Source organism: Heterodontus francisci, chromosome 32 (genome assembly GCF_036365525.1).
Source record: "Heterodontus francisci isolate sHetFra1 chromosome 32, sHetFra1.hap1, whole genome shotgun sequence".
NCBI lineage: Eukaryota > Metazoa > Chordata > Chondrichthyes > Heterodontiformes > Heterodontidae > Heterodontus > Heterodontus francisci.
Window position 1 is genome coordinate 12343017 of NC_090402.1, and position 19713 is coordinate 12362729.

At 44.8% G+C, this 19713-nt stretch overlaps 1 protein-coding gene across 1 annotated transcript in view; it reads left to right on the plus strand.

Moving 5' to 3' along the window:
- Window positions 1-18473: 18473 nt before the first annotated feature.
- cercam (cerebral endothelial cell adhesion molecule) overlaps window positions 18474-19713 on the plus strand; it is a 79648-nt gene continuing 78408 nt past the window's right edge. The window contains exon 1 of the mRNA XM_068012248.1: window positions 18474-18745. Coding sequence (XP_067868349.1) covers window positions 18510-18745 — 236 coding nt within the window. The 5' untranslated portion in view covers window positions 18474-18509. The remainder of the gene's footprint in view (window positions 18746-19713) is intronic.

Sequence of the window (19713 nt, forward strand, 5' to 3'; positions counted from 1 at the left end):
CGCCCTGGGATGTTTTATTACATTAAAGCCGCTATATAAATATAAGTTGCTGTTAGTATTTATTTATCGATTTTAACCTGCTGATTGTATAATTGACTCCTGAGTACAAACTGAGCCAAGGTTCCTGCTCCTGGTTCACTAACTGGTGATTCCTGTTAGAAATTGTTACCGAGATATCTTCTAAGGACAGGATCTGCTTTGGTTCTGATGCTTCCCATTGCCAAATATTCCGATAACACACTGTGACTGGCTGATGCATGAAACATAACTGCTTTAGCAAGGATCCAGCACTCAGCATCTGTGAGGCTGTATCCCAGCAGGTCAACAAGGGAAGGAAGAGCTTGTACTTTATCATGTCCTCAGGATCCCCCAAAGTATAAGCAGCCAATATGGTAGCCATTGTCTGTACGGTCAGGTCCCCCCCAAAAAATGAATGAATAAATGACCTATTAATTTGCTTTTTCGTGCGATGAATTACGGCTAGTGAAGGCCCTGATCGACTTTTCCATCCAACTGAGTATACAGGTGAGGCCTTGATTTAATGTTTCTCACTGTGCAGCACTTCCTCACCACTGCACTGAAGTGTCAAGCCTAGATTATGATGTATCCACCTCTCCAGTGTCCGCGGCCAGCCTGTTTTGCACTCTTGCCACCCTCTGTGTGAAGTACATGACTGTTCATATGCCCCAACTGCAGAGGAGGAAGACAGCTGGAACACCACTGGCTCAGAGCTCCACCAACAATGTGCAAGGCCCTCTGTGTCTATCACTGGTCCATTTCTATGTTATAATTTAAATGTGCCCTCCCTCCCCATCCAATCTTCTACTCCTCTGAAGACATGGACATTTGCTTCGTTAACTTCCCGAAGGCAATGGCTGCCTCTGCAAGTGGTGATTCTTCATGTGTGGCTCTAGTCAGCGAGCTTTGGCAGGCAATTTGACTGTGGGAAGTGTCACAGCCCAGCCTGACCTTGTCCTCATCTGACACCCACCATTAACACCCATCTTAAACAATCACTCCCTCCACCTCTGGCGCAGAATGGCAGCAATGTGTACCATCTGCAAGATGCACTGCAGCAATTCCACAAGGCTCCTTCGACAGCACCCTCCAAACACGTGACCTTTACCACCTAGAATGAGAAGGGCAGCAGACGCATGGGAACATCACCACCTGCAAGTTCCCCTCCAAGTTACACATCATCCTGACTAGGCACTATATCGCTGTTCCTTCACTGTCGCTGGGTCAAAATCCTGGAACTCCCTGTTTAACAGCATTGAGGGTGTACCTACACCACATAGACTGCAGCGGTTCAAGAAGACAATTAGGGTTCATAGGATCATTGAATGGTTACAACACAGAAGGAGGCCATTTGGCCCTTCAAATCCATGCTGGCTTTCTGCAAGAGCACTCCAGCTCGTCTCACTCCCTTGTCGGATGGGCAATAGATGCCAGCTCTGCCAACAATGCCCACATCCCATGCATGAATAAATTAAAAATAAACACAGATTTCATCAGTGAACAAGGAGCTAGAAATTTTCATCCTCCTAGCTCAGGGATGCTGAGCCCAGTTGCAGCAACATCATTCAAGACTAGCTATCTGAGGACAGAACGGCCACCAACCCAAGGTCAATAATTGTGCATTACACTGATTGTCTGAGTTATCAGGAGAATTCCTATCAGGGAAACACTGTATTAGGCTAAATGATGTAACTGATAAAAGTTGCCACATAACAGGTATTGAGAGACATGGCGACAGAGGCAGAGAGCAGCTATTGCTTCTGGTTCTCAGTTGTGCCTTTACGTACACCAACACACTTAAACCGTAAAGAAAGACAAAGGCTGAAGTTACAGACCTGCTTTCAAAAATATGCTCTCGGCTGTCAGTTGGGTGTTAACAGTGTCAGCAGCCAGTGGTGAGTAAGTTTTTAGAACCAATAATCAAGGAAAGAACTAACAGGTACTTGAAGAGTTTCAAGTTAATTAAGGAGAGCCAGCACAGATTTGTAAAAGACAGATTGTGTTTGACGAATCTAATTGAATTTTTTGATAGAATAACGGAGAAGGTCAATAAAGGAAAAGCAATGGATATGTCTATATGGATTTTAAGAAAGTATTTGACAAAGTGCCACAAAAAAGGATGGCTAACAAAATTGAAGCTCATGGAATAGGAGGGTCAGTGTCCAATTGGATAAAAGAAATTGGCTTAAGGACAGAAAAAAGTGAGTCGCGGTAAATGGTTGGTTTTTCAGACTGGAGGATGGTAGACAGTGGTGTTCCCCAAGGGTCAGTGACAGGACCACTGTTTTTTTGATATATATATCAATATTAGAATACAGAGTAAAAATTTCAAAATTTGCAGATGATACCAAACTTGGAGGTGTAGCAAACGATGAGGATGACACCATCGACTGCAACTGGACATAGATAGGCTAACAGAATGGGCAGGCAAGTGGTCAATGGAATTTAATACAGAGAAGTGTGAGATGATGCATTTTGGGAGAAGGGATAGGGTGAGGCAATATATATTTAATAAGGCAGTTTTAAAGAGTGTGCAGGGACAGAGGGACATGGGGGTTCATGTGCATCGATCTTTGAAGGTGACAGGACATATTGAGAGTGTGCTTAGCAAAGTATATGGGATCTTGGGCTTCATAAATAGAGGCATGGAGTACAAAAGCAGGGATGTTATGCTGAACATTAATAAAGCTCTGGTTAGGCCACAGCTGGAATATTGTGTCCAGTTCTGGTCACCACATTTAAGGAAGGATGTGAGGGTCCTTGAGAGGGTGCAGAGGAGATTGACCAGAATGGTTCCGGGGATGGAGGATTTTAGCTACAATGTTAGGTTGGAGAAGCTGGGGTTGTTCTCCTTGGAGCAAAGGAGATTGAGGGGAGATTTGATAGAGGTGTACAAGATTATGACAGGCTTAGATAAGATAGACAAAGGAAAGCTATTCCATTAGCTTATTGTTACAAGGACTAGGGGACACAGATTTAAGGTTTGGTCAAGAGATGCAGAGGGAATATGAGGAAGAACGTTTTTACACAATGAGTGGTAATGACCTGGAACTCGCTGCCTGCAAAGGTGGTGGAAGTGGAGATGATAAATAATTTCAAAAGGAAATTGGATGGGCACTTGAGGGAAATAAACTTGCAGGGCTACTGGGATAGAGCAGGGGAAGTGGGACTAACTGGATTGCTCTACAGAGAGCCGGCATGGTCTCGATGGGCCGAATGGCTTCCATTTGCACCATTATGACTCTGTGACCATGATACTGCTTCATTTAGATCTGGACATTGTGAAGGCTCCTCTCATGGGTCATTGAGTAGATGCAGTTCCTAGTTCCATACTGAGCGACACAGAGTAGGAATGTCCCAGTGTCTATGCTTGCTCTGTGCTGATATCAGCCAGGGGTCCCAATCCTGACCTTGATCCAGTGAGCCTGGCTGGGAATGTCTGTGGTGAGCAGAGAAGCAAGGGGAGGACAAGAGCCTATTCCAGTGTAAGAATCGCCTGACAATGTTCAACGTCTGGGCTCAGACCTCCAAAATGGTCACTGAGCTGAGGTGCTGGAAGTCTGCTGGTGCCGAATGGAACACTGCAAGGGAGGGGAAAATTGGAGAAAAACAAAGGCTTGTTCTGCTCCAAGGAAAGCAATACCGATCTGCTCTATGATGAGGAAACTTCTATCATGAAGTCACTCTGCCACCTAGTGGCAATGCTCAGAAATGGCAGCTGCATCAGTGTCAAGAATCCAAAGCCTGGAAATCTCCAGCTTCAAGCAGAAAGCAACATACAGAGCCTGCGATTCAAAGTTTTAAGCCTTTTCCCATTGGGCTATCTAAATGATTATTTTCTTATGTGAACATTGAGTGGTATGTGTGTTGGGGAATGGGCTGCACTTAGTGACAGTGTCAACCTTCTGTTACAGTGTAAGGCTCACCTTGTTTTACCCTGTCAATTGGTCTGGGCATACATCTTGTTCTGCACCATCTCTGCCTGCCTTTGGCCATCCTTATGGTCTCATTGTCCTGGATTTGAGGAGAGGTTTGTTTGCTCAACACTGAACTGGCCTGAGACTGGGATCTTGTTCTTTAATTGGCTTATTTTCTCCTAATCCACCCCCTCAGCGACTCTCGCGATGGGCATCAACTTCAAGTGGAGTGTGGGGTGGGAAGGTTGATGGCGGAGGGACAGGTGCCGGTTTAAATGCAATTTAAGACCGATGTCAGGAAATTGTTTAGTCAAAGAGTGATCCACGAAAGAAAAATACTGCAGATACTAGAAATCTAAAATAAAATCCGAACATGCTAGAAATGCTCAGCAGGTCTGGCAGCATCTGTGGAGAGAGAAATAGAATTAATGATTTAGGTTGGTAACCCTTCGTCAGAATTGAAAAAAAAATTGAGATGTAACAAGTTTTAAGCAAGCACAGAGGCTGAGGAGGACAGAAAAACAGGGAAGACCTGTGATAAGCTGAATAAAGAATGATTCACATATTGGGCCTGGAGTTTTCACTTGGTTGTGTGGCGTTTTATGGCGTTACTCAGCCAAAATTGGCGTAACTGGTGCAAAAGATTGAGGACTTTTAAGCAAAAATTATCTTCAGCGCAACTCAAGTTTCCGCAATTTTTAGCGCTAGTTTTAAATACATTGCACTAGAAAGTGGCCGTGCCCAAGATCTCCATAGGGAGTTTCTGCTAATTGCACTTATTTGCAGACCTTTGAGGAGATTCTAAAATTTAAACTGGTTCTTTTGGTGGAAGGACACTGATAGGAACATTTTGTCACAAAAGATTTTATTTTTGAACTAAAATCTTGAACTTCTATGTGTTTCAAAAAAAATGAAAGAAGGATTTTGCTCAGTGAAGGACATGCAAAAATAATTGGAATTCCAGCAATGTTTTGAAAGGAAGTTCAGAACAAAGAGTTGAACTTTATGGGTGTTTTGAAAGGAAGTTAAACTTGTAAAAGGACAGGAAGGTCAGCAGTTTCAAAGAAATCACAGGGGTTTGACTTTTCTTCAGAGCAGACTGAGTGACAAGGGGGAGACACTGTGTTTGGACATGTGACCATGTTCAGGAAGGTGCTTTTTTCACATTGGACCCTTTAAAAGCCTGTGAATTGGACAAAGAGCAGGCATTTTGAAATCTTTGCTTGACCTGCCTGGAGCCAGAGAGACAAGACCAGAAAGGTGTTACCTCTCTCTCTGTAAAGGAGACTCGCATCTCTTGAAAAGGAATTCTACATTTGAAAGGTGGCAGATTCCTGTTGCCTCCGGTCTCTGAAGAATTTCTGCATCCAGTGAGATTCCTGCTGCCTCCTGTGTGCTAAGAAAATCCTGAAATCTGAAGAATTCCTCTATTGCTAGACTGCTGCTTCAAAACCCAAGCAAACCCGTTGCTAAACCCTGATGGAAGACCTATGTGATGCCTGCTGCAGTTAAATTGCTGTGAATACCTACCCATCACAGACTGTTCATCAATCTCGCCTGGAGAGATTTTGAGTGGCATTTGCCTATTCAACTCTGGGACACCTCACCGTACCGAAAACATGCTACCAGTGCGTGAACCTCAATTATTTTTTTATTATTCCTTCTATTCCTAAGAAACAGTTATAATCCAAAACCCCCTTTTGAAACCAGTTAACTGTTTCTTTTTGAATGTATGTGTGTTAAGGTTATGTGTATGTGTAATGTATGTGTATTATGAGGGTTAAGGGAATAAGGGATTTTTTCATGTATAGATTTATCTCGTTAGTAGTTAAGACCTGTTATTCCTTTTCTAATAAATAGCTAATATTGTTGTTGTTTAAAGAAACCTGGTTTGGTGTGCTTTATTCGGGGGGAAAAATACAGTGTTTAGTTTGGCTTGTCTTTGGTAGGTGGGAAACTTTATTTGATATACTATGACCTGTGAAGTAGTGGGACTGAATTAACAATGCATTACTCCAGCCTTGGTTGTAACAATTTTTAAAAGCTTTTGATTGTTCTTTTTTCAAATTTACTAAGAAACTGACTTCTGTCTCCCTGTATAACCAGCAAATGGTCCTGAACATATTTTAAAAGTTATTTTCAGTCATTTAAAATTAGGTTAGTCACAGGTGGTGGATCGACACAGACGAAAAATGTATATTTTTGGTGATAAACCCATTTTCAACTGTATTAATCAAACTGCACCAAGTTACCACTCTTAAATAGATCAAGGAATTTTTTTTAAGCTATTTATTTAGTTACGTTTAAAACACTGCCTGATTTGTGTTAGATTTTGCATTCCGTGCTATGCAAATGAGTTTGAGCGGAAACTTGAGAAAAAAACACCCCCCAAATAGTTGCAGTTTTGGGCAAAATTTGTGGCCTTTTCACCAATCGTGCCCAAAGTGAAAATGCTACCCCATGGGAATAGACTTGGGGTAGGGTAGTGGAGTGCAAACCCTAAAATCACTTCAAAAACAGTTGAACGCTCGGATGGAAGCTGTGTGATCTTTCTAGATGGACGAAGCTCCCTAGTCTGCATCTGACATGTTCACATGTATCTTGAGGTACAGTTTCACAGCCTCTACATAACCTCAATTCTCTTCCCCAAAAGAACCTTCTTGTGCCGATGCAGCGAAGGACAACATAGTAGCATAGCCATAGGGGTCATTCTTTCAGGATGTCAAGGCCTTGGAGAGGCTGCAGAAGATATTTATTAGAATGGTAGTGAGGATGAAGGACTTCAGTTATGTGGAGAGACTGCAGAAGCTGGGGTTGTTTTCCTTAGAGCAGAGAAGGTTAAGGGGAGATTTAATAGATGTGTTCAATAATCATGAATGGTCTTGATAGAGTAAATAAGGAGAAACTGTTTCCAGTGGCAGGAGGGCCAGTAACCAGCAGACACAGATTTAAGGTGTTTGACAAAAGAACCAGAGGCAACATGGAAACATTGTAGTGATCAGGAATGTGCTGTCTGAAAGGGCAGTGGAAGCAGATTCAATAACTTTCAAAAGAGAATTGGATAAATACTTGAAGGGAAAAATATTACAGGCTATGGGGAAAGAGCAGGGGAGTGGGATTAATTTGATAGCTCGACCAAAGGGCTGGCACTGACACAGTAGGCTGAATGGCCTCCTTCTTGCTGCATCATTCTATGATCACAGCTGTGGCTGATGTCAGCCATGGCTCAATTGACAGGACTCTTGTCTCTAAGCCAGAAGGTTGTGGGTTTAAGTCCCACTCCAGCACTGGCACTCCAGTGCAGTACTAAGGGAGTGATGCACTGAGTTTTAGAGGTGACATTAAATCAAGGCCCTGTCTGCCCTCTCGTGGAGTGTAAAAGATCCCATGGTATTATTTTGAAGAAGAGCAGGGGAGTTCTCCCCAGTGTCCTGGCCAATATTTACCCCTCAACCAACATTAAAAAAAACAGATCATCTGGTCATTTACCACATTGCTGTTTGTGGGAGCTTGCTGTGTGCAAATTTCCTACATTACAACAGTGACGACACTTCACAAGTACTTCATTGACTGTAAAGCGCTTTGGGATATCCAGTGGTTGTGAAAGGCACTATATAAATGCAAGTCATTCTGATCCTAACCTCACTGAACACTCACACAGCAGGGGCTGTTGGATATTGATCAGTGATGGGAACTCTGGCTGATTTATAGCTTCCTTATTCCAGGGTTTCTGAGACCAATTGTAAATCGGCAGCTGAGGTATGTTCAAAAAGGGAACACTAGAGTTGGATTAAGTACATTTCCCAATATGGGTCCCATGCCAGAAGGATTTGTGCGGAAGATTTGAAACAGTTTGTACTTGGATTTGGGAAACAGAGGGCTCGACTCCTGGGGTGTAACATTGATTTATTTTAATGTGTGTAACTTACAGGTAAATGATGTTTACATGTACTGATCAATCTCCCATAATATGAGGAGACAAGACTGAGTGCAGTCCTCAGGTGAAGTAATATTAGAGGGTGGGGATAGTTGAATTAGAACACACTGAATTCAGACCCCATCTTAAAGTCGTTCATTGTGTCCTTACATTTCCCTTATAAATTTCTAAGTCTACACTTACAGTATAACCTGTCAATGTAAATTGACCAGACTGTAAATACAGTCTCTTACCTGCAGGAGCACTGCAGCACCTCAACTGAGGATAAACTAGTTAACGGGGTAACGAGGCTCAATGTGTGAAAGTAGGTATTTGTAATAGAGAAAGTTAACAGGAAGTGTTGCAGCTGAAATATTTTTAATATATTGTAGACTGCATAAAAGTTTGGAGATGTGTCTGCCACAATGTTTTGGTGTCAAATTGAAATCTGTGTGTCACGTTTTTAAAAACAATTCCAATGATCAGAGAAACTTCTCACTGATTGAGAATTACTTCAGGGATTATGCTTAAAATGTACTTAAAAAAACCTAGCCTAATATCTAATTACATAAGAACATAAGAAATAGCAGTCCATGCGGCCCCTTGAGCCTGCTCCGCCATTCAATAAGATCATGGCTGATCTTTAACCTCACCTGCCCTTCCCTGCACCATCCCCATATTCTTTGATTCCTTTATTGTCCAAAATCTGTTGAATATACTCAATGACTGAGCATGCACAACCCTCTGGAGCAGAGAATTTCAAAGATTGACAATCCTTTGAGTGAAGAAAGTTCTCCTCATCTCAGTCCTAATGGCCGACCCCTTATCCTCAAACTGTGGCCCTGGGTTCTAGATTCCTCAATGTGGAGAAACATTCTTCCCAGCATCTACGCTGATAAGCCCCTCTGTTACATTGCTGGATTTAGTATGTCAGACTTGTCATAGGCAAGCACATAGTCCCTATCATAAGCAGCGTTTCTTTATCTGCCAGTGTCCTGCAGCACGCTAGAGCTGGGAATGTGGCACAGGCAGTAATATTTGGTGCTGGTGTCCACATCAAGGAGGCATAACATTAAAATTAGAGGTAGACCATTCAGGGTTGATGTCAGGAGCCACTTCTTCACACAAAGGGTAGTGGGAATCTGGAACACAATCCCCCAAAACATTGTTTTGGCTGGGAGTCAATTGAAAGTTTCAAATTTAGATTGATAGCTTTTTGTTAGGTCAGGGTGACGGAATTAAGGTAGGAACATGGAGTTAAGATACAGATCAGCCATGATCTCATTGAATAGCAGACCAGACTCAAGAGGCTGAATGGCCTCCTTCTGTTCTTATATTATTATATACTGATTGGGGACAGCTAGGAAAGGAATTTTGAAAGGGCAGTGCTGTGGAGGTGGACCATGGACGATATAGCAGATGATGAGGTAATTGTTGACCATATTGAAGGTCATGGAGATGTCAAGGAGGTTGAAGAGGACCTTGATAGGGCCAAAATCACATTTGGAGGTTGTTGGTGACTTTGACCAGGGGAATCTCATACCAGACTGGAGGCAATTGAACATGGAGCGGTGAGAGAGTTTATCAAGGTACTTGACAGGATAAGGAAAGAAACAGCAGAACAATGCCAACAGGTAGCCAGGGTTGCACAGCTACAAGCACAGGATCAAATTTGTGAAACGCAAGATTTGTAAAGTGTAATGGAGTCCTCGTGTGCAGACTTCATTCTGAGCAGCTGACCTGTTGGGTGCTGTGCCTTTGGATTCAAAGTGTGTTTTTTTGAGCCAGACCCTGATTTGAAAATGAAATGAAAAGCTTCAATGTGCTGGGAGGTCAGAACAAGGTTAATAAAACAAGTTTTTTTTACCAAAGATGTGTGATTGGAGCTTAGGTTTCAGTTTTGCAAGAAAACTCTGGAGGGTGTTGAAGCCTGTTGCAAAGCTAGGGGTTGCTTTTAAAAGTTTCCCAGAGCTGCTGAACTGAAATAGGCTGTGAGCTGTTGTTTCCTTTTTCTAAAAACAAGCTCTTTGAATTGGAATCTGTTTTCTGGGAGCTGATCCTTGGAAAATACAAGTTGTTACCATTGTTTTCAGTGTCTTAAAGCGTTACATAAGGCAAGACTGGTGAAGCTACACCCTCAGCCCTGTTGTGAGCAAAACCACGGAAGTTCTGGAAGGGTGCGCAGTTTTGGTGGGGATGGTATTGGTGGGGTTCAGATTGCAGAGAAACTGTCATCGAGTGGAAACTGGCGTTTGCATCTTGGGAGATGGGATCTGGCGATCTACTTGAAAAATTTAAAGACCTGAAGGACTTTGTGATGGTTCAGTGTCATCCTGCTGATAGGACTGCCAAAGGACTTGTGAGAATACACGATTGTTGCATCTGATAGTTAACGTGTAACCTTTAAGATATATATATCAACCATGATTTAACTGTTTGTTCATATTTAATTTATATTGGTTTTGGTTTGAGTGTTAAAGTAAAATTTATAAAAGTGAAATCTTATCCATTTGGTTTTGTTTCCTAAATTGGGGTCAGTTGGTGGATTCTATTCTTTTGGTTTGTTGGTGTCTCCACGGGGATCATAACAAAAGACTTAAGGCAGTATTGAATTACACAGAGGGAGATCAACAGCTGGAGCGGGTTATCAGGAAGGCTGGTTGAGGGCAGGGCACAGAACTCATTTGGGACATAGCTAGATGCTGTAAGGGGGAAATGGTTGGCTGGCATTCTATAAGGATGAGGACAAATGGACTCAAGGGCATCCCAGTATCAATCACTGTCAACCAAAGAGAAGGAGAGAAGAGCAGGTGTAGAAACAGTATCATACTTCTCTTTCTTGGGCTGCTTACAGATGCAAACCCAAGTCCGCAGAGCAGTGAACATTTGGAGACCTGACACATTCTGCGATTGCTGAACAAATACTCATTTAAATACATTTCAGTGCACCCTGTTATATTGCAGCACCACAGAATTTCAACATGGTAGCAAAGGAGGTGGTGGCATAGTGGTAATGCCACTGAACTAGTAAACCAGAGGCCCAGGCTAATGCCCTGTGGGCATAGGGTCAAATCCCACCATGGCAGCTGGTGGAATTTAAATTTAATTAATTAATAAAAAGCTGGAATTAAAAACTAGTCTCAGTAATGATGCCATGAAACTATTATTGACTGTTGTAAAAACCCATCTGGTTCACTAATGTCCCTGTAGAAAAGGAAATCTGCCATCTTTACCTGGTCTGGCCTACATGTGACTCCAGACCCACAGCAATGTGGTTGACTCTTAACTGCCCTCTGAAATAGCCTAGCAAGCCACTCAGTTGTCAAGGGCAATTAGGGATGGGCAACAAATGCTAGCCTTGCCAGTGATGCCCACATCCCATGAAAAAAAATTACAAAGCAGGATGGGCAGTAAATATAAGTGCAGGAAATCTGTTCATTTGACTTGTTGTTGCTCTTTTAAAATACCTTGTGAGCCAACAACACCTGTTTTTTATTCCATAGAAGCAAACAGTAAAACAAGCAGTCCTTCACAGAAACAGTTTGATGCTCATTTTTACAAACAATTCCGGCCTCAATTTAAAGAGAACATTTCCTCTTAATCAGGAGCAAAAACAAAGCTGCAATATTCTGTTGGAAGGTGACACGAGGATTGGTCTGTTTACATTTTCTATTTCCTGTGCTGGATGATGTTTGTTTTTAAAAGAACACATGGAAGTTCATTCTCCAAACCAAGCTACTGAGAAATCTTTAAAGGTTTTGCTTGTTAGATATGGAATGTAAACTCTCTCCCTGCAGAGGCACAAACCCAGTGCAGAATTTAAGTACAGGATGTGCTTTAAGACCATGACTGAGGAATAAAAAGGATATTTGCTGATTTGTACAACAGGGGGAGCTAAATCCCCAGGACTCTGTTTCATACTTGGTGAAGGGAGTCAGCATAAGAGACAGGAACCACTTTTGGAATCAAATGGATTAATTATTGCCCATTACCGTCAATTTTATTTACTTCTGTTTTTCATCATCCTCCTTTGAAGTCCCTCACTTATGCTTGAGTACTTGTTCCATGGATGTGGCTCAACCTTCTGGTATTTCACTCCATTCTTAACAGGCTGTTCAACTACAAAAGGCATCACCTATCCTGTCACTAACCTGGCATCCGCACATACATATGAGTTTTCCACTAGGGACGCTGGTTAGCAATTCGGAGTAGGGACCTGGAGAATTATTTTCCCTCCCTTCTTTAGGGGTGGTGAGGCAACTGATTAGGTTCAGGCTGGCTACCATGGTACAGATCAGGGATCAAACCTGGGACCTTTCTCATCCATATTGCTCTGTTATACACTGTCTTTACCAACTGAGCCATCAGGAAAGCCCATCATAGCAGGTTTTATGAATCAGCTGGTGGTGATATGATATAACCTGGCCCAGCCGGTGCCAGCCAATGCTGAACAGAATGGCTGCTTCAGCCTCAGAGAAACTGGATCCACAAACGTTTCACTGAGGAAAGGGAACTGGTTTTAAAAAACATTGGAACCATTCATAGAAAGAAAAAAGGAACTTGCATTTATATAGTGCCCTTCCCGACCTCATGACATCCCAAAGCGCACAAAGTACTTTTGAAGTGTAGTCACTGTTGTAATGTAGAAAATGCAGCAGCCAATTTTCGCACAGCAAGCTCCCACAAATAGTAATGTGATAATGAAGAGATAATCAGTTTTATTGTCGTTGGTTGAACATCACCCAGAATCTGAACTAAAAGAAGCCCCAGTGTAGAAGTGGCAGGCAGGATTGATAATGTGTACAATAGTATATCAAACCATGCTGTGCATCGAAAATCAATTGAATTTAATTTTAAAATAGACAACTGGTCAATGGTCGTTGGGGAGAAGAGCTGGAGGAGGGGCAAGGGAATGTGGAGAAAAGCACGCTCGGACATTTCGAGATAAGATGTTTTTAATAACACAGGGTTTCTGATTCCTGGCAATGCTCACAGTTATGTCTGTGGTACCTTGGGGACCACATCAAGTGGCAGAGGCCCATGGCTCCTGTTTACTTTTAGTGGAAATGAAGATGTTTAGTCAGTTTATTCGGATTTCTCTGAATAAACCGTCCACAAACTAAGCAACTCTGACCTCACTGCTGTTTGCGGGAGCTTGCTGTGCGCAAATTGGCTGCCACATTTTCCTGCATTACAACAGTGACTACGCTTCAAAAAGCACTTCATTGGCTGTAAAGCTGCTTTGGTACTGTTCTCTCATATAGTTAGAGCTTTTATAAACCTTTTATAAATCTCAGCCTGCATAGGGCCCTGCATTTGGATCTCACACTGGGAAGGAGTTAACTCATCCAGGGCTTCCATGCCAGCAAGCTCTGCTGGCAAGAGCTCATGTGTGAGCAGGGTCAGACCTGTCTGTGGTGTCCCCACCGTGGTTTAATAGCCCGCATAGACTTGAGTGCTGTAACGAGAGAGAGCTACACTGTCAGAGGTGCTGTCTTTTGGCTAAGACGTTAAACTGAGGCCCGTCTACCCTCTCAGGTGGACGTAGAAGAGCCCATGGCACTATTTCTTAGAACAGCAGAAGAGTTCTCCCCAGTGGCCTGGTCAATATTTATCTCATAACCCAACGGATTATCTGGTCATTGTGTTGCTGATTGTGGGAGCTTGCTGTGTGCAAATTGGCTGCCATGTTTCGTACTGCTCAAAGGTACTTCATTGGTTGTAAAGTGCTTTGTGATGGCCTGAGGTTATGAAAGGTGTGTTAGAAACACAAGTTCTTTTTTTCTCTAATGCAGGCTCCCAGATGAATAATGATCACCAGAGGACCTGGACCCCAGCGAGAGGGGAGAGTATGTTTCACAAAGAGTCACCAAAACAACTTCTTGTTGCTTTTGCCCTTTGACAAGCTGATACATTCAGCTTGCTAAGCCAGCCATATTTCCAACCTCATTGCAGCCAGTGCGACTGAGGGGAGATTTGATAGAGGTGGACAAGATTCTGACAGGTTCAGATAAGGTAGACAATGTAAAGCTGTTCCCATTAGCTGATGGTACAAAGAAAAGGGGACACAGGTTTAAGGTTTTTGGCAAAAGATGCAGGGGAAATGTGAGGAAGTACTTTTTTACACAGTGAGTGATAATGACCTGGAACTCACTGCCTACGAGGGTGGGTGAGGCGGAGACGATGAATGGTTTCAAAAGGAAATTGGATGGGCACTTGAGGAAAATTAACTTGCAGGGCTACGGGGATAGAGCAGGGCAATGGGACTGATTAGATTGCTCTACAGAGAGCTGGCATGGGCTTGATGGACTGAATGGCCTCCTTCTGTGCCGTAATGACTCTATGGGTTGAATTTTGTGACTGATTGTGAAGTTCCACCGCCAGGGTTGAAAATGGGAGCTGATCCTGCTTCAATCGGCAGCGGGACTCAGAGTGGGGGGGGGATATTGTCGGCCACGGCCAATTGAGAGGCCACTGCGAGGCCTGCTACCTAGTTAAGGATGGCAGCCCAGCCACCACAGCTGCCAGCTCAGTCAGAGGGCCAGCAGCACCACTGCTGGAAGTGACCACTGCTGAGGCTGCAACACCAGGGAGTGGGCGCCTCAATGGTGGGGCGCCCTTGAAGAAGGCTAAGTGTGGGTGGGGCCAGACAGGCAGGTCCGAGCGATTGGGGTGGGTGGGGCGCAGGGAACGCTGAACACTGGCAGTGCCACTGCTGCGAGAGTGGCCATTGCCACCAGGGAGATCCACTGTGGGCTATGGACTGCCCATATAGGAGGGACCCCCATCCGGAGCCGGCTGGGAAGCTGCCAGATTTCACCGGGCGGTCTCCCCTCCCAGCAGTGGGCCCTCCCATTCTGGGCAAAATGCCCATGGAGGCGGGAAGCGGCCCTTAATTGGCCACCTGGCGTGCGGCCGAGCTGCCAACTTTCCCGCCGCTGGCGATATGTCGTGGCAGCAGGATGTTGCCAGGCTCCTCTCCCGACACCTTCCCCCGCCATTTTGCCAGCGCTCATGCCTCCCAGCCCGTCGCCAATGTGCCAGGAAAATTGAGCCCTGTGGCTCTATGACTCAGTCAAGTTAATGCTTACGCATTCATTTGCTCCTTTGCAATATCTACCCCTCCCACTCACACGTCTACTTGCTATTCCGTTTCACTACCCGCCCCCAAACAATACACCCCCAGGTATAGGGTATAAGATTTTATTTTTAAATTTTTTATTTTGAGATACAGCACTGAAACAGGCCCTTCGGCCCGCCGAGTCTGTGCCAACCAACAACCACCCATTTATACTAATCCTACATTAATCCCATATTCCCCACCATTCTCCTACCACCTACCTACACTAGGGGCAATTTACCCATCAACCTGCAAGTCTTTGGCTGTGGGAGGAAACCAGAGCACCCGGCGGAAACCCACGCAGTCACAGGGAGAACTTGCAAACTCCGCACAGGCAGTACCCAGAACCGAACCCCGGGTCACAGGAGCTGTGAGGCTGCGGTGCTAACCACTGCGCCACTGTGCCATGAAATTTAGGAACACTATTCCTTAACTTAAACTGCAGTGATATGATGTGTAGTTACTGCCATACAGAGGCGCAAGGGGAGAGCCAACTGTGTAACAGCCCCGACAAACACATTTTTCTGCAGCACCTGTGGAAGAGCCTGTCACTCTAGAATTGGCCTTTATAGTCACTCCAGGCGCTGCTCCACACACCACTGACCACCTCCAGGCGCTTACCCATTGTCTCTCGAGATAAGAAGGCCAAAGATAAAAGATAAGATACTGCCATACAAAAGTAGAGATAGAAAGGTCTGGTTTTAATTTTTAAAGACACAAACGGGGAAGAGGGGAATGGGACAGGAAACTGGTAAGGTCTCATCTCATCAGTCTCCTATCCCAATCCCCCTCCCCATTTGTGTCCTTATTCACTCCCGCTCTGCTCGCCACCTCCCCCGGTTTATATAGGTGTCTGCTATTATTTTTTTAAAGCTGGTCCTAATTATGCTTTAAAATAAACCTATGGCTCCATAGTTAAAAGGAGAGATAATTCTGCACTCCACATGACTTTTTTTTAATGGAGCTCCACTCCCTACAGGTTAATCCTCCACACGTATTATGTTGTAGGTTGAGTTCAGCTCCTTTGCTTCTCCTTCCAGCCTGTGGCCAGGCCCTTGTTAATTTTCTGGCTGTCTGGTAACCACATGTTGCTGGAAGATTAAATAATAAGAAACAACTCACGTCATTTATTTTAAAGCAAGCCTTTCGGCTGAACTCATGTTTGGCAGCTCCTGAGCCCTTTTCCTTTCATACAACTGGAGCTTTTCAAACAGAATGTAACACGATTACAGTTGAGGGCTCCATTGCCTACATTATCTCCATGTTCTGCATCACTGGTAAATTTAGGTCGCTGAACCCAATAATTTCTCTGCTGCAGAGTGCTCCCCCTCCCACCAACCACATCCCTCTCAGATACTTGTCCTGTCACCCCTGTCATTGACCCTTTCTGCAGTGAGCCAGCACCTTCACAAACCGCAGGATGGAAAATAATTAACTACTTTTGTGTGGACACTGTGGTAATCTAGGAACTGCAGACAGCAATTTGCACATTGGGTAAGGGATAAATATTGGCCAGGATTAGTGCTATAGGATCTTTTATGCCCATCTGACAGTGCATCCGAAAGACAGGACCTTCGGCAGTGCAGCACTCCCTCGGTACTGCATTGAAGTGTCAGCATGGATTATGAATTTGAACACACAACCTTCTGATTTAGAGACAAAAATGCAACCACTGAGCCACAGATGACACTGACATCCACAGTGTTGTCCACTTTCTCTCCTTATCATTATTTATGCACTCTGGTGCCTCTATCACACCGTTGCCTTGCTGTTGCCCTCCTGTGGCTGTATTTCACAGTGACTGGTTGCCCTTTTCCCATCTGGTGGGGCCTCCCCCAGTTTCTTCCTGTCAGAGCCCCCATTAATGCCTCTGCCCAGTTACTGTCCGTTGCACATTGCCAACACACAGACACACTCACTAACCCTCACCTTCACAGATCTTGGTATGTCAATATCAGCAAGTCTAAACTGGAATCCATGACCGCTGTTACTGAAACAAGATAAAACGGGACACAGTATCGGAATCTGCTTCTTAATATCTTCAGGATGTGGAAAGCAGCAGTAAAATTTATTGCAGGCTCCTGGACATCTGGACGAAATTAGGATGTAGATTTACTTTTAAGTCTCCCTTCATTTCCTGAAGGCACTGGGCTGAGACCACAAAGCTGACAGACAGCCCCTCTTGCCCAAGTGATCGTCCAAGCAGGTGTGAGCCTGGAGAGTGTGCGGCAGCCGGCTATTCGACTGGGGGAGGCATCACAGTCGAGCACAGATTCTCCACTGTCCAGTAGGACTCACTGGATAAGGACCCTGGCTGATTCCCATCTTTTTCCCAACTCAAGAACACTGAGGTAATGCTGGCCACTCAGCTAACTCAATACAAATGCTGGATCTGACCTATACTCTTCTTGCCTTTAGACCAGGATAACATCCAACGTATTTACAAAAGCAAAATACTGCAGATGCTTGAAATCTGAAATAAAAACAGAAAATGCTGGGGTCACTCAGCAGGTCAGCAGCATCTGTGGAGAGGGAAGCAGAGTTAACGTTTCAGGTCTGTGACCTTTCATCAGAACAGTCTCCCTCTGAATTTGCCACACTTCATTCTCTCAGGTCCAACCCTAACATTGTCATCAAGCCCATTGACAAGGGTGGTGCTGTTGTCGTCTGGCGTATCAATCTCTATCTAGCACAGGTCGAATGCCAACTCTCTGACACTTTCTCCTACCTTCCCCTGGACCATGACCCCACCACCGAACATCAAGCCATTGTAATCTGAACTGTCACTGACCTCATCTCCTCTGGAGATCTGCCCTCCACAGCCTCCAACCTCATAGTCCCACAGCCCGCTTCTACCTCCTTCCCAAAATCCACAAACAGGACTGTCCTGGTTTACCTAACGTTTCAGCCTGTTCCTGCCCCACTGAACTGATTTCTCCCTCTCCCAACTTTACTTTCTCTCCCTCCCAACTCCCCTTGTCCAATCTCTTCCCACCTGCAACCCTCACTCCACTGATGAAAAGTCATCGACCTGAAACCTGAACTGTTTCTCACTCTTTCCAAATGCTGCCAGACTTACTGAGTATTTCCAACATAGTTTTTTATCTAACATATTTCGTTTTTAGAAAAAATCTTTACACAAGCATGGGTGGTTGATGGTCGGCACAGACTCGGTGGGCCGAAGGGCCTGTTTCAGTGCTGTATCTCTAATCTAATCTAAAAACAAGCAGATTTCAAAAGCTCCAGAAATTCTCCCCTCTCTGACTGGAGGAGAACTTTAAACTATAATTTTAAATGTATTGTCTTTTGATTTTAATTTACTTATGCACGCCAACATATTTCAGTCATGTTTTATTTTTATGTTCCCTCAGGCTTTGTCAATTTCAACCCCGGCCTCCGCCCCGGCAAGAACTTTTTGGAAACTTTTCAACAACTTGCTCTCTCATCACCCCTCCCCCTTCCCCAGTTGCTGACGCGTCCATATCCCGGGAATGTGTGTGTTGCTGACGGGAAGGAGGGAGAAAGTGAACGTTGCACCATGCTGGAGAGGATGTCAGTGGCAGGAGCTGTGTGGACGGCGCTTTTCTTGACCATTCTGGGGCGACTCCCTGTAGCTGACGCCTACTTTTCCGAGGAGAGACAACCGAGCGAGTCCCCGCTGCAGAGCCCGACCGTGCTGATCGCGATCATTGCCAGGAATTCAGCTCACACCCTGCCTTACTATCTGGGGGCCATCGAGAGACTGGACTACCCGAAGGACAGGATCTCTATATGGTAATTGGATCGTGGGTCCCTTAGCTAGAAAGTTACAGTGTTAAAGCCCTTGCATTAAAGCCTGATGTCGCTGCTTGTGACAACTTGTCTGCAAATCTTGTTTCTTTGCCTGTCTGTAGGTGGGGAATGGAGCCCCTCAGTTCAGTTTCATTGCCATTTATAGCTAGTGAAATGTTTTAAACAACTCTTTCTCTCCCAGTGTTATGGGTGTGTGTGCCAGCCAAACTCTTGCCTCCCCCCCCCCCCCCCCACCACCTTGCCCTCAGTACCTCACCCCATGTGTGAATGATACCATGCGGTGAGTCTGTCGGAGTGGCTTGTAGTGGGGGAGCCACTGCAGTGTGCCTGAGTTAGGGAGGGGCAAAGATCAGTCAAGGAACCTTCGCTCCTCATTGCCATCCAGTGACCCTCGCTGCCGAGCGTGTGATCGGATGGGATGAGGCTCACAGGCGATGCCCCTTGTAGTCAAATATGAGCGCGCACCGTCTCGGGTCGCACCTGAAGGATTGTCAGTTGGTCGAGGTGCTGACTGTGGAGGTGGGCGGAGGTTGGAGGAAATCTGGTGTCGGTGAGGCAGAAACCTCAGCCTTCAGGTGGCAACAGGCTGAGGGGAATGAGCTGATGTGGGTGGGGAGTGGGGGCAGACGTCTCCAGCCAACCTATTAGAGATGAGTGCAGAATGCTGCCCATTGCTCCAGAATGTGGTGCAAACAAGATAATTTGAGAGGTGTGCAGATGAAGAGCTTGTACGCACTATGCACAGGGAAGCTATAACAGGAACGTTCCAGAGTCTTGGACTGAAATACATTTGGAATAAGGAACATGCCGGAACTGCTGAGAGGTGCAGCCTCAGTTTTGAACTGTATCTATTTCCCTAAACTTGTGGTCTCAATAAACTGTTTCTATATTGGTTTCCAGCATATTACCTGCCAAGTATAGGTTTATACTGGCCAGGAGATACTATATGC